Raw genomic sequence first — 14,712 nt, forward strand, 5'->3', positions numbered from 1 at the left:
GAGAAGTCGATGATAATGATGATGATGTTAATATATGCCATCTTTTATTACAACAATTAAGACAAGAAAATAACATGACAAGGGAAAAGACAGAGTAACAGGGCTGAGTTACTTACGATGATACTTTTTTCACCGTTGGCCACATGAAGGTGGTACACAATTCCATACTGATAGAGAAAGAAACGAAGTGAAAGAACAATCTCCCAGAAGCGTCCCGAGAATCCAGTGTACTGCAAGTGCTCTTGTTCCTCTTCCCACCAAGACTCCCAGCTTTTGTTTGCGGGCACACCAATACCACCCCGGCTGCTTATCCACTTAGTCCAATCCTCCCAATCCTCCACTATCTTCTGCCACTCAAAGCCTGAAGGATTAAAAAGAAAGGGTGCAAACAACCAAGAAACCACCAAGAACCACATTGAAAATGAAAGAAGTATATAAGCAGTTATGTCAGTTGCCGCAGCTCCATAGATCGCATACACTATTAGCAATATCATCAACTCCAGCCCTTTCACGAAATGGCTCCTTGAATACATCCTATAATTCTCTGCAAACTTTTCATGCCGAACCACGAAACCTCGCCCAGTGGCTCTGTACTTGGCCCCACCATGCAAGACTGTGCGACCAAAATAATGGGTCTTTGTTCCAAGAGAAAATGTGAAAAAAACAGCACATAGTTGAAGCTGCATGATGATTATGTCACCCAGTGCACTTCTGAATCCTCTTTCCAGTCCAATCTCCATCACCATTGGTAAGGCCATCAAAAAGCCTACCTGAACAAGGGACTGGGATGCCATAGCTGCCTGCAGAGGATCATTTCCTCTAGAGCGTGCACTTTTAACGATTGCAAACTCTAATCCACTCAATGACAGGTAGAGTTTCCCATACAAGTAAACATAAACTGTAATGACAACCATCTGCACAGGACAGATGAGACGATTAGGATGGTTTGAGAGAACAAAAAAAAACACCATTGATAAAATTGATGTTTCTGCCATATAAACGAAATCACCCAGTAAATTGGCTGAAGAAGCCTACGATTCCCTTTTTATTCCATTCATGACGATTTTTCGTTAAAATAGAAAATATACATTTTCACATTTTTCCTAATCCGCCTCATATCTAATACACACAGCATTTTGGATGTTTTATTTGAGTTTATTTTTTATTCAGATTTTTTTTAATTTGACTGGATTTCAATTCAACTGGTTTTAGTATCAACCCTTTTCTAGCAGATAATATCCTAACATAGTCATGTAATAAAGTACAATGAAGGTTACCATTGAGCTGATATAAAACCCGACTGTCGTAAAATAACACGACAGCATACGGAACATGTCAAACCGATGGCCTAAGCGATAGATATCTCTGCTGAGTATCTGTTCCCCGTTACCACAAGCCACTTTTGCTTCAAAAAGTGAGATTTGGTTAAGCCCAACGTCACGTCCTTTTCCAACCTGGATGTACTCGTGGTGTGTGACATTCCCACGTCTTAGTGTGGAGTTGAAACCTACAGAAGGGAAGATACAAAAAGAAAATAAATTTCATGCAACCTTTAAATATAAAACTTTTTAGATTGAAACATTACCGGCAAAGATGTCCTCGCTTAGATTGATTCCACGAGAAGCCTTGCTGATACCTCCTCTAGTAATGTGAAAGATCCTATCAAAGACATCTGGATGACCGTAGTGGAATCTGACCCTGTACCAATCAAATAAAAAATAATATGCTGAGAGTTCTTATTCCTATTGTTTTTCAACAGTGTGGTGGCTATCCAACTCCTTTTGTAACAAATGTCAAAATTCTGTGTCAATCATCATTCCAAAGTAGTTGTAGAAAATAACCAAAGTATCACTGACAAATTTTAAGGTAAACCCGGATGTACCAAATAAGTATGGATCTAAATTGGAAAACAGCATATAAACATAGATGGCACACAATACTGTATGGTAAGTACCATGGAAACAGAAAACACAAGCATAGATAACTTCTAATTTTTTTTTATAAATATCTAAAACAAAATAAAATGCCCATGTCCACAATTGGATATTAATTGACATAGATGACACAGAATGCAGAATGTAAATCATTTTGGAATGCTTATCCATGTCAGGAAGTAACAAAAATTCAATAGGCCAAAAGCTTATAGGAACTGTTAGACGGAAGTTTAGACAGAGAAAATAAATGAGTTAGGGTTATCTCCCCCTAACTCATATCTTTATACTAAAGCATAAAGGAATGTACAAAGTCCTAAATGCCCTTAGGCAAGTTACATATTCCAACACTCCCCCTCAAGCTGGAATGTAGATATCATACATTCCTAGCTTGTTACATATATCATTCAATTTTAACTTATTTAAGGACTTCGTAAACATATCAGCTAATTGGTCCCCTGACCGAGTAAACACAGTGCAAATATCTCTTTTCTGGATTCTTTGACGGATAAAATGACAATCCACTTCAATATGCTTGGTGCGCTCATGGAAGACTGGATTGTTGGCAACGTATATTGCAGCTTTGTTGTCGCAATAAAGCTGCGAAGGAGAAGATGAAATAAAGCCAATTTCAGAGAGAAGTGAACGTAGCCAAATAAGTTCCGTGCTTGTCTGTGCCATTGCCCTGTATTCAGCCTCTGCACTGGACTTAGCTATAACATCCTGCTTCTTACTCTTCCATGAGACAAGATTGTCACCTACAAATGTACAATACCCAGTGGTGGACCGTCTATCTGCTGGGGATCCAGCCCAATCTGAATCAGAGAAGCCTTCAACTTTCATATGGCCATGTCTTTTGAGCATCAATCCCTTCCCTGGAGCCCCTTTCAAATACTTAAGAATCTGTGTCACCGCAGCCCAGTGAGAAGTACGTGGAGAGCTCATATACTGACTGACAACTCCAACAGCATATGAAATATCTGGCTGAGTAACCGTGAGATATATAAGTTTACCGACAAGCCTGCGATACCTGCCAGGATCCTCCAACAACTCTCCTTCTTCTGGAACGAGTTTCACATTAGGATCCATGGGTGCAGAAGCTGGTTTAACTCCAAGATTGCCTGTTTCTTTTAGCAAGTCCAAGACATACTTTCTCTGTGATAGGAACAAGCCTCTAGAGGAACGAGCAACCTCTATCCTCAAGAAATACCTGAGCTGACCTAAATCCTTAGTAGAGAATTCCTTTTGCAAGAAGGTTTTCAAACGTTGTATACCTTGTGAATTGCTCCCTGTGATGATTATGTCATCCACATAAACTATCAACAAAATACACCCAGCTGAAGAGTGATAACTGAAGACTGAGTGATCCACTGCGCATTGTTTCATGCCAAAGCGCATGACTGCCTCACTGAATCTCCCAAACCACGCACGCGGAGATTGTTTGAGGCCATATAGTGACTTGCGTAGGCGACACACGTAGGAGGAAGTCTCCCCCTGAGCAACAAACCCTGGTGGTTGCTCCATATACACCTCCTCAGTTAGGTCGCCATGGAGAAAGGCATTCTTCACATCCAGCTGATGAAGGGGCCAGCTATGATTAACAGCAAGAGACAGGAACACACGGACAGAGGGAATTTTCACAACGGGACTGAATGTCTCAGTGTAGTCAACACCAAAGGTCTGAGTGTATCCTTTCGCGACTAACCGTGCTTTTAAGCGCTCGACAGTACCATCAGGGAGGTATTTGATGGAGAAAACCCACTGACAACCAACAGGACGGGCACCAGCGGGTACGGAAACCAGATCCCATGTATCATTACTATGAAGAGCGCCCATTTCTAGGTTCATAGCATCACGCCAGCCAGGATAGTCAAGAGCCTCAGCCACTGACTGTGGTAAAGAGATAGAAGACAAGGAGGAAACAAAGCTCTGGAAAGTACTGGTGAGTTTATCATAAGAAACAAAATTCGAAATAGGATGTGCAGTGGAACGGGATCTCGTACGAGATGCAATAGGAGAATCAGAAACAACAGAGGAAGGCGGAAGAGAAGATACCTGAGAGCGGGAGAGAGGGATCATCGGCTCAGAAGATGATTGTGCGAGAGGAGGTAGAAGAGACCTATCTGTAACTTGGCGCCGCTGATACTGCTGTGTAATTTTAGGTGGAGCTGGCTTCTCCAACGTGGCAGAAGAAGTAGAAGCTGCAGAAGCTGGCCGCACGGAAATAAGAGATGACGGAAGAGAAGCAGGTAGATCTGGTAAGGGAAGCGAGACCTCGGACTCGAGAGAAGGGGTGAAAGATGCCGCGTCATGTTGGAAGAATGTCTCAGACTCAAAGAACGTAACATCGGCTGAGACAAACCAGCGACGCAGACGAGGGCTATAGCAACGATAGCCTTTCTGCGTACGGGAATACCCCGGAAAGACACAACGCTCAGACCGGGGAGCGAGTTTGTCACGGCCAGGTCCAAGGTGATGAATAAAACAAATGCATCCAAATACACGAGGTGTCAGAGGAAACTGGTCCTTACTAGGAGATAAAATCTCGAAAGAAGAGGCACCCTCTAAGACAGAGGAAGGAAGGCGATTTGCTAAAAAACACGCCGTGAGAAGGGCATCACTCCAGGATGCCTTAGGAACACTCATCTGAAAAAGAAGAGTGCGACCTACTTCAAGCAAATAACGAAGTTTCCTCTCAGCCACACCATTCTGTTGAGAGGTGTACGCACATGAAGACTGATGTAAAATCCCATGTTGGGAGAGATAGGATTGAAAGCCATTAGTATCAGAAAAATATTCTCTAGCATTGTCAGTACGAAGACATTTAATATTGCAATTATATTGATTCTTAATTTCAGAATGAAATGTGCGAAAAGCAAAGAACACGTCGGATCGACTCTTAAGTAAATATAACCAGGTCATGCGTGAGAAGTCATCAATAAACACAATAAAATAAGGAAAGCCAGTACTAGACGCGACCCTAGAGGGTCCCCATACATCAGAATGGACTAATTCAAATGGACTAGACACTCGACTAATGATCCGGGACGGAAACGACACATGACGGTGCTTCCCGAGTTCACAGGACTCGCACTGAAAACTAGAAAAAGGTCCGGGAACCAGAGAAGTCTGCTGCAGCCGCTGAAGTGAAGGATGCCCCAGGCGACAATGCCACTGAAATGTATCCACAGAGCTATGTAAGACAGTAGGCGGCCGGCAGTCAAGACGATAGAGTCCATCTACCTCACGACTCGTTCCAATCATCTTCCCAGTCGAGAGATCCTGAAACAAACAGTAAGATGGGAAAAATGAGACAGAACAATGAAGAGATTTAGTAATTTGGCTAACTGAAAGTAAATTAAATGGTGATTTTGAGACACATAAAACAGAAGATAAGGTAAGAGCAGGATGATGGGAGATATGACTAACACCAGTGATAGGTGTAGTGGACCCATCAGCAAGGGTGATAGACTGAGAGGGAGATGAGAAAGAGCGAAAAGAACGAAGCTGAGAAGAGTTACCAGTCAGGTGATTGGATGCCCCAGAGTCAATGATCCATGACCCTGAGCTAGATAGAAGGGTAGTGGGTGAACTACCTGGCTGGGCGAAACCTGCAGAGGGAGGATGAGAACTGAGCCGCAGACGCTGGAACTCCTCATAATCGGCACGGGATAATGTATAGGTGGAATCAGCTGGTGCAGGAACAGAAGCAGAGGGAGCGCAATCTGAAACCGAAGCAGTAGTAGCACCCATGTGAGCCGAGCGTGCCTGACGAAGCTCGGAATGCAGGGTATAGCAATGGTCAATATAATGTCCCTCGCGCTGACAGTGAGTGCAAAAAGAACGGCCACCACCAGAACGACCACCACCACGGCCGGTACGACCACGGCCACGACCAGAGGAGGCTCCACCACAAGGCGGGCGAGTACTGCCATTATAGGTCGCGAGAGCAGAACCATCAATAGGAACAGATATCACTGGATTACCAGGCTTCCCTCTTGTCAAGCTTCGTCGATGCCCGTCATTCTTGGAGCCGCGTCAAGCTTCGTTCCTCTAGAGGCTTGTTCCTATCACAGAGAAAGTATGTCTTGGACTTGCTAAAAGAAACAGGCAATCTTGGAGTTAAACCAGCTTCTGCACCCATGGATCCTAATGTGAAACTCGTTCCAGAAGAAGGAGAGTTGTTGGAGGATCCTGGCAGGTATCGCAGGCTTGTCGGTAAACTTATATATCTCACGGTTACTCGGCCAGATATTTCATATGCTGTTGGAGTTGTCAGTCAGTATATGAGCTCTCCACGTACTTCCCATTGGGCTGCTGCCTTCGGCTCGGACAGAACGACTCCTCCTCAAGAGGAAAAAGATGGCGTGCCGGTCTGCCTCCGATGAAACTTGGCCCGGAGTTGGGTTTCGCGGCGAGGGGGGTGGCGGAGAAGATGGAGGTTGCTGGAGAACCCTAGGGATCAGAAAACCCTAAGGCTCTGATACCATGTTAGACGAAAGTTTAGACAGAGAAAATAAATGACTTAGGATTATCTCCTCCTGACTCATATCTTTATACTAAAACATAAAGGAATGTACAAAGTCCTAAATGCCCTTAGGCAAGTTACATATTCCAACAGGAACAAAACTATTTCTTTTTCTTCATAGCTAGTGATAAATAATTGCCAATGAACTAGCACTAACAACATGAGGTTAATGGAAGATATGTCCGGATTCAATTAAACTAGAATGTATCATAAACATTTAGGTGGTTTTAGGACAAGAATTACAAATCAAGGAAAATTCAGATGGTATTCCATATATCATCTGGAACATTACTTACACCTTCTGGAATATGTAACTGATGTAGAACCGGGAAGGGAAATAGAAGAAAGAGGAGAAAGAGAAGAAGAGAAGAATAAGAGCACAAGAAGAAGAAGAATAGGAGAAGAGAAGAGAAGAATAGAAGAAGAATAAAAGAGAAGGAGAAGAATAGAAGTAGAAGAAGAGGAAATCTGTAGAGGGAGAAATCAATTAATCTTTATTCATCAAAAACTTAAAATCTCTAATACATGTGGTCTATATATACGTAAAATTCCATGGAAAATAAATTAAAGCCCTAAATCCAAATAACGGGGAAAGAAACTAAATAACATGGAAATAAGAATACTAGAAACTAAATAATATGGAAATAACTCAAAATGGGCAAATATGCCACTTATTTGGGCTTACAAACCGCATCATTCTCCCTCTCTTAAAAAGAACTCTCCCTCGAGTTCTAGTCCGCCTAAATCAAATATGTTGACGATCCACTGAAGCAGGAGTCGTAATCCGTCGGTGGCACTCCTGATGTCTAATACTCGGGACAATCGTGAAAGTGATATAAAATACCGACGGAACGATATGAAAGAAACAACCCGTGTAGAATCAAAAGAACACAAACCACTCTGAAGAAGTAAACTGGCTAGGAAGATAGCAACCTACTCCTCCTGGATCGGAGGGATCAGCATAACAACTATGGGCAGTACCAATCCATGACCAGCCTCAATAAGAATATCACCTGATGATATCAAATCTGACTCAATGGAATTAGCAACAAAATCATTTGTATCAGGCTCAGTGCTGCCGTCCGATGTGCTAAAATCCTCTATCTAAATATCCACAACAGACCCAACACTGTCACTGTGCTCCTATCCGGATGTGGAAGAGATATCCTCAATGCAATGCTCAAGCTCTCCATGCTCCGGTAATGCCTCATTAGTCACTAGATTCTCTGGCTCTATATCTTTCATCTCTGAGTCTGTACCTGCCATCATGGACTCTGTATCTGACATAATCATTGCCTCAAAATCGACAATGGTCTCGTCAACACTAGCATCTGGCTCCGGAATAGTGTTAGCAACTACCTTCTCCCATTCGTTAGAACTAATATCATCAATAGGTAGTCGGGGAGAAGAAATAGCTAAACGATTCTGCAAATCCCACTCACGGCGGGCTGCGTCTTCCCGTTTAAGTCGAGCAGCTTCTCCACGCATCAATCTTTGTTTATACACTGCTCTCTCACATAGTAACATGTTCTAATACTGATATGAATAAATCCTCAAACTCACAATGAACTTCTTCCGATAGATGAATGGTGGCTTGCTCAAATGACGACACTCTAGCACAAACAATCTCCATTTCGACCTGGCATTGTTGTACACAGTATCTTTAACTCGGCGAATGGTTATCTGATGATCATAACCATAGTACTTATGGTATGCATTAAGAGCCTTGATCCATTCTAGACATGCACCTTCGAAATCTCCATAGGGGATAGTAGTAGTCATCATAACCATAGAAACATGGAACATGTGATGCAGCCATCATGGTGGGGAGAATCAACGTCGCATGGTCCAAGATGTAATCTGAGAAAATCAGCCGTTAGATGTGTCTGTGACGTCGAATGGAACACAATACTTTTCGCGGATCTCAAATTAAACTCCAGGATGGCTCGGATTAGCAGTCAGACCAAAATGGACGAATGGCCAAAGTTGATCGAACTAGTGCTTGCAATCGATTAGGCTGCTGAGAGTGGGCTCAATATACTCTTCAAGCTCGAAACAACTTTCGTGGTGATGACGAAACCAAATTCCGAGGGAAAATTGCCCGAGTGAGGAGAGAGTAAACGAGATGGTGAGAAGAGAGTGTAGAGAGAGTGAGATGTGAGAAACTCTTTTTTTCTATATTTTTTGTTCTTTTTTATATTTTTTCCTGATTTTTTCCTCTCTCTAGTTACGTGCTCCAGTTTAAAACAGATTCGGATAACATAATAGAAGATAGAATATGTTAAGCTATGTTGCATGGATTCTTTGCCCCCCCTCTGCCGAATCCGTGTCGACACGTCTCTGCATCCGAATCGGACATGGATTCACGTGGGACACACCCAGATTCTTGTCGTAGCCGTGCCTCGCAATAATCATGTTTTTTTTCGAGCGAATCCGATATATTGTTGTCTCTTTTGAAATGCGAATCCTTTATATTTTCCCTTTAAACGTATTTTCTATTAACTTTTTTTATATGAAAGCACAACCGGTACTCTTTTAGTAAAAACCGTAGCGCCTCGACCCTCGAACATCGACCGACCCCTTCCTCCTTAAACTCTCTTAATACAAAACCCACGTCAGCCCTCTACCCTCAAATTTTTCATGAATATATATGCATAGACACACACACAAATATATAAATTTTAAATTTTGAAAATTTTATTTTATTTAAAAATTACCGAATCTGAATCCTACTTTTGGGGTTCTGCCGAATCCGAGTCCTCGAATCCGTGTAGGATCCCGACACGCCAATCCGAATCCATGCAACACTGCTATTAAGTAAACGTAACATAAGAGGGAGGTGCCCAGGGAAAAAAGTGGGCGTGGGATGTTTACCTTATATTATAAGGTAAATGCAATTAACGCAGGGGGGAGGGGTAAGTGAGGGGGTGTCCAAGAAGAAAGTGGGGGGTGTTAAGTTGATATTGATTAATGGAAAGGGGGTGTGCAAGGGGAAAAGGGGGGTGTTAAATAAAGATAAAAACTTTTGAAAAAGACTTAAAAAGACGGGTGCCCAAGGAAAAAAAGGGTTAATATAAAATGAATAGCTAATTGAACTAAGGTGTCCAATGGAGGGAAAAAGGGGGGTATACTTCTTTTTCGTATACCATCCGACCTTAATTAGAAACAGATGGATAACTTAAGTGGCAAGTTACCATCTCTTTGCAAGTAGCTAGAAGAAAGCAAAGTAACTCTGACTTTCTTACCCAAGTTACACAAGGGTAACTTAGGCACCAAGTAACTGTTGCCTTTTATCTGTCACTCTATAGAAATTAAAAAGGAAACATCTCTCTGCTGCCATCTCTTTCTTTTAGTCATTTTTTTTCTTTTCTACAACTTACCTCTAACTCACATGTGGCATGCGCACCCTCAGTGTGCCGTGCAAGAAGAGGTAACCCAATAAAGTCTAGTAGAGCCCGTCTCTTTTGTGGGTTTCACTGGCAGGGATTTTAACAAGGGTTGTGGGCTGATGGTTCCGGGAAAGATGTGGGCTGCAAAGGGATTGGGTTTTAATGGAAAACCTAACTGGGAATAAAAACTAAGAGATTGGGTCTTTGGAAGGGCAGAAACAACACTTCAGTGGTATCTTTGGAAGATGTTGGAGAAGATACCAAAGTGATGGGGTTCTTTTCTTGGATCTTTGGCGTTGATACCAAATTGATGTAGAACCGGGAAGGGAAATAGAAGAAAGAGGAGAAAGAGATAACGAAGAAAAGAACAAGAGAAGAAGAAGAAGAATAGGAGAAGAGAAGAAGCAGAAGAGTAGAACTAGAGTTGGTTTTTTCAAGCAATGAGTCGTCTTCCAAATCTAAGGTGATTCAAAATTGGGCTCTTCCTCCCGTTGGTTTTTTCAAGCTTAATTTTGATGGTGCTTCTTTTGGGAATCCGGGTGCAGCTGGAATTTGTGGTCTTCTTAGGAATGATAGAGGTGAAGTGGTTTGGGATTTTTCCGGTCCAATCGGTATAAGCGATTCTTCTGAAGCTGAAGTAAAAGCGGCTTATTCCGGAATATTACATTTAGATAAACTCATCCTGGACAAGGTGATAGTAGAAGGGGACTCGGCAAATGTGGTAAAGTGGCTTTCGGGTTTTGCTCCGCCGCCGTGGAGATTCCTCAGTCTTATGGATGAGATCTCTGATTATGTTTCTAATTCAGCTGCAGTTTTCTCACATATCCTGAGAACGACAAATGGCAAATCTGATTCCCTAGCCAAATCTGGGGTTAGCAGGGCTAGTCTAGAGTGCTTTGATTATCTCCCTCTGTAAATTATATTTTCTTTTTCTTTTCTTTGTATTTTGTGAACCTTCTCGGTTCCTTCCTTCAATATATTAATATTTCAAAAAAAAGAAGAAGAGTAGAACTAGAAGTAGGAGAAAAGAAGAATTAGAGGGGAGAAATCTCAATCAATTTTTATTCATCCAAAACTTAAAATCCCTAATGCATGTGGTCTATATATATGCAATTGACATAAAATTCCATGGAAAATAAATAAAAGCCCTAAATCCAAATAACATGGAAAATAAAATCCTAAAACTAAATAACATGGAAATAAGAATACTAGAAAATAAATAATATGGAAATAACTCCTAATGGGCAAATATGCCACTTATTTGGGCCTACAATCCGCATCAGTAATGCTATTCCCTATAAAAGGAAAATATTATTACATAGGCTGATATTAATTATGAACCCATTTATGCAAATAAAAGAGAACCAACTTACTTGAGTGGGTTAGCGAGAACCCTTTGACCAATAGTGACAAAACTGGTTTCTTGGTTTGACATAAACCAGGCTAAAGATGAAACACTACAGGGAAGAATTATCCACATGTTAGGAAGAAAACGAGTGTATCAAGGTAATTTAAACAAGCAGTTCAATGCACAGAATGAGCGGATATCATACTCACCCTCCCGTAAAAATATGTTCACGAACACCCAAAATTGTAGCTGGGCGCACTCCATGGTCTTCATTGAATTCTTCCAAAAGATTACGCATTTTAAAAGCTTCTTCCAGATAGTTGTCCTATGATTAATATTAAGCATAGACATCAGAACAGACAGTTAATACATCCAAAGCATGATTGCACTGAATTACACGCTTCTTCTGACTTACTTGGTTCATGTCAATGGTCTGAAGAGCTTCCCCTCGAGAAAAAATTATTGCATGGTTCTGATTTTCAGGCTTTCCTTCTCCTACCTTTGCTGACCCTGGAAGTTTTATACGGTAGATTTCCTTTTTATATGAAAAGATAGAACATCAATTAGTACTCATAGAATATTCCAAATAATGGAAATTAAAGAAAGATTTAAATAATGACTACCTGGTCAAGATTATCAACAGCTTTAACCAATACAGAATAATACACCTTCTGTACTCTGCCACCTTCACTTTCTTCAACTTCATCAATATAAGCCACTCGGAGAGATGGATAACTGCACAGAAAGGACAGCTGTTAACTACTTGAAACAGAATGAATGTCCCCTCTGCAAATAACACATTATACAACACTGTTTCTTTATTTTATTTTTAACTGAGAGCCTAACTTATAGACATTTTTGTAGAATGAGACTAGCTTAAATATTCCGAAACATTTTAATCAAAAGGACGAAATCATATTCCATAAAAGAGAAAGTCAGAACAAAAGCAAGAAAACGTAAACATACTTCACCATCAAGTTCAATATATCGGTCGCACGTCGATCTCCGCATTGCTTTTGATTGCCATAATTTTGGCAAGTGGCAACATATGTGAATTTCATGTCAGCCACAGCCTCGAGCTGAGCACATAGAGATCTTTGGCTCTTTTTCTCTTCCTCTGCTGGATCAGTTACTGCCTTGTAGCCTTCTAGAATCTCTGTAAATTTCAGAAAATAAACAATCAAAATGTATTTCCACCAATAATTAACTCCTCCATCAGAGACACTAAAAAGAAGCTTTTATGGTCTTACCACTTTCTGTGGCCATATCAAGAAAAGCTTGAAGCTTCAAAGCCCGTCGGTAATACATCATCCCCCTAACTGAAGCACAAAAACACTTTCAAAGAACATATGAATAGCTATTAGAAGAAATTAACAGGAAATGGAAGGCAACAGCTACCTGTTCTGCAAAGTGTTTGTCCTCTCAAGGAAGCCCAATGACGAAGATGCAAGACATTCTCTTCATTTTCCCAAACCTCACTTCGTTGTTTACAATTGAGTCGCTCCATGAAATTGTTCCATTCATCTGGTACAGTTCATTAGCATATCGGCACAAGATTAACCAACCACATTGTGTGTGTGTGTGTGTGTGTGTGTGCATATATATATATATATATATATATATATATATATATATATATATATATATAGAGAGAGAGAGAGAGAGAGAGAGATGAAGTGTTGCGGGATATAGATTAGTAAAAAAAATCAAGAACCTGGGAAAATCTTTTGCAGGTAGAATATGATTGATACACCATCTTCATTTTCCAGCTCAAGGTCACTTTTAGAATATACTGTCTCCTCACTATAGTAGGGGGTCATTACACTGCAAATCTCAAGTAACATATTCCACTATAAGAAAATAATCTAATCATAAAAAAAGGGTGGCCCAGTGCACGAGGCTCCCGCCATTGCGGGGTCTGGGAAGGGCTAGATGTACGCAGACTTACCCCTGCATTGCAGAGAGGCTGTTTCCGTGACTCAACCCGTGACCACCAGGTCACAATGGGGAAACCTTACCGTTGCGCCAAGGCTCGCCCTTTAATAAAATAATCTAATCATGATTTCTTAAAATTATGTGAGAGGAATAGTTACAAGCAGTTGAAAAAAGTAGAAGACTAGCTTATATGAGAAGCTAATGAGTAACAATTATTTTTTTCCTTGAAGAAACACGTGTATAAGACTCGTAAGTAACAATTATTTTTTTCCTTGAAGAAAACACGTGTATAAAACTCGTAAGAAAATTTCAGCCTCATATATACTGAATTTGTAGAGAAGCCCTATTATCCTTCTTCGGTAGTACATTATTCCTTAATAAAAGAAGGGTCATTGGCCCAAATGACTCATAAAAGCACTGATGACGCTCACTTGGTCGTATTTTAACCAGGGTGCCACTTCCCTCCATGGTATCTTCTTCAGGCTCCTGTTCACACTCGCAACTATCCTACTGTGACCGTGTTTCCATTATAGTTTTAACTCAACTAATATTGCTATTGCAGTATTGTACTATAATGTGCCATTTAATTAAATTTGATCTTATAAGTTCCTGCCAAGAAACCACTAAGCTAATTCCACATCACACACACACACACATACATATATATGTATTTTCTTTATCATTATTTATACAACATTTCCTAGGCACTTACTAATTTGAGAACTGACACTTATATTCTTTAACATTATTTATACAAACATCATCATCTTGCAACCAGTGATTAATTCATTAAGATATCTGTAGCTAAATTTTTATTTTTTTTATGACATAGGGTATCCCCACCCCAATTTTAGGGCAGGTTGTGGCCGAAATATTCGAGCCTGAAGCAGATGAAATCTAGTTCTTAACTCATTAAAATACATGGATTAAATATGATCATTCTTTCAGCAATTACAAACTATACATCACAGTAGAGATTAATAGCTAGAACAGCCTCAAAGAACACTGCAAGCTAAAATCCAAAGGGTGCAAAGATTAAGCCAAACTGCACTAAATACAGCTAGTGGTAGCCAGGCCAAGTAACAAATCACAACACTTAATAATTATATCGATTATAGCTATTCCAAAAAAGAATAAATCAATGCTGAGTAGGCATGTGCTTGTCAAACCATTTTAAGGCATAGCAGACCTGAATGAAAGCATCTTTCGGACTCGGGGAGCACGGGGCATGTCCATAAATAAAGAGTTCGTAAAAAAGGCTATCCTTCTACGTGCTTCAAGGTTTGTTGGCACGTCAATGGCAGATTCCTTGACAGTCAAAAGGAGGTATAGGCGTTTTATCTACAATAAAATAAATTTACTTGAGTCAGTTATCAGTTCATCACGCTCAGGTTCAATATGGAGACGGATTTAGATAGTATATACCTGTTCTTCCCATTGTGCTGTTACAACATGTGGGAACGAAATAGCAGGTTTTGGATCAGTACCAGCAAACAGTTGTCTTCTAGGGACTGAGTCCTTGTTACCGTGACCGAGCTCAGCCAACTCTCTGAAAGTTAAGGTTAAGGAAAAAAAACCGTT

At 40.7% G+C, this 14,712-nt stretch overlaps 1 protein-coding gene and 1 non-coding gene across 2 annotated transcripts in view; both read right to left on the bottom strand.

Annotated features, from left to right (window-relative positions):
• Positions 1-14,712, bottom strand: part of LOC143858386 (callose synthase 5-like) — a 36,667-nt gene that overhangs the window by 1,013 nt on the left and 20,942 nt on the right. The window contains exons 27-39 of the mRNA XM_077369024.1: positions 14,557-14,680; positions 14,321-14,472; positions 12,911-13,020; positions 12,595-12,720; positions 12,447-12,515; positions 12,163-12,352; positions 11,820-11,931; positions 11,612-11,731; positions 11,406-11,521; positions 11,222-11,305; positions 1,586-1,698; positions 1,278-1,507; positions 117-914 (exon numbers count right to left, since the gene is read on the bottom strand). Coding sequence (XP_077225139.1) covers positions 117-914; positions 1,278-1,507; positions 1,586-1,698; positions 11,222-11,305; positions 11,406-11,521; positions 11,612-11,731; positions 11,820-11,931; positions 12,163-12,352; positions 12,447-12,515; positions 12,595-12,720; positions 12,911-13,020; positions 14,321-14,472; positions 14,557-14,680 — 2,344 coding nt within the window. The remainder of the gene's footprint in view (positions 1-116; positions 915-1,277; positions 1,508-1,585; positions 1,699-11,221; positions 11,306-11,405; positions 11,522-11,611; positions 11,732-11,819; positions 11,932-12,162; positions 12,353-12,446; positions 12,516-12,594; positions 12,721-12,910; positions 13,021-14,320; positions 14,473-14,556; positions 14,681-14,712) is intronic.
• LOC143858859 (small nucleolar RNA J33) lies at positions 12,432-12,518 on the bottom strand. The gene has a single exon (XR_013239056.1). It is a non-coding gene; the product is annotated as a small nucleolar RNA J33 (small nucleolar RNA).

Source organism: Tasmannia lanceolata, unplaced genomic scaffold (assembly GCF_043159265.1).
Source record: "Tasmannia lanceolata isolate RefF3 unplaced genomic scaffold, GAP_Taslan_0.1 ptg000026l, whole genome shotgun sequence".
Lineage (NCBI taxonomy): Eukaryota > Viridiplantae > Streptophyta > Magnoliopsida > Canellales > Winteraceae > Tasmannia > Tasmannia lanceolata.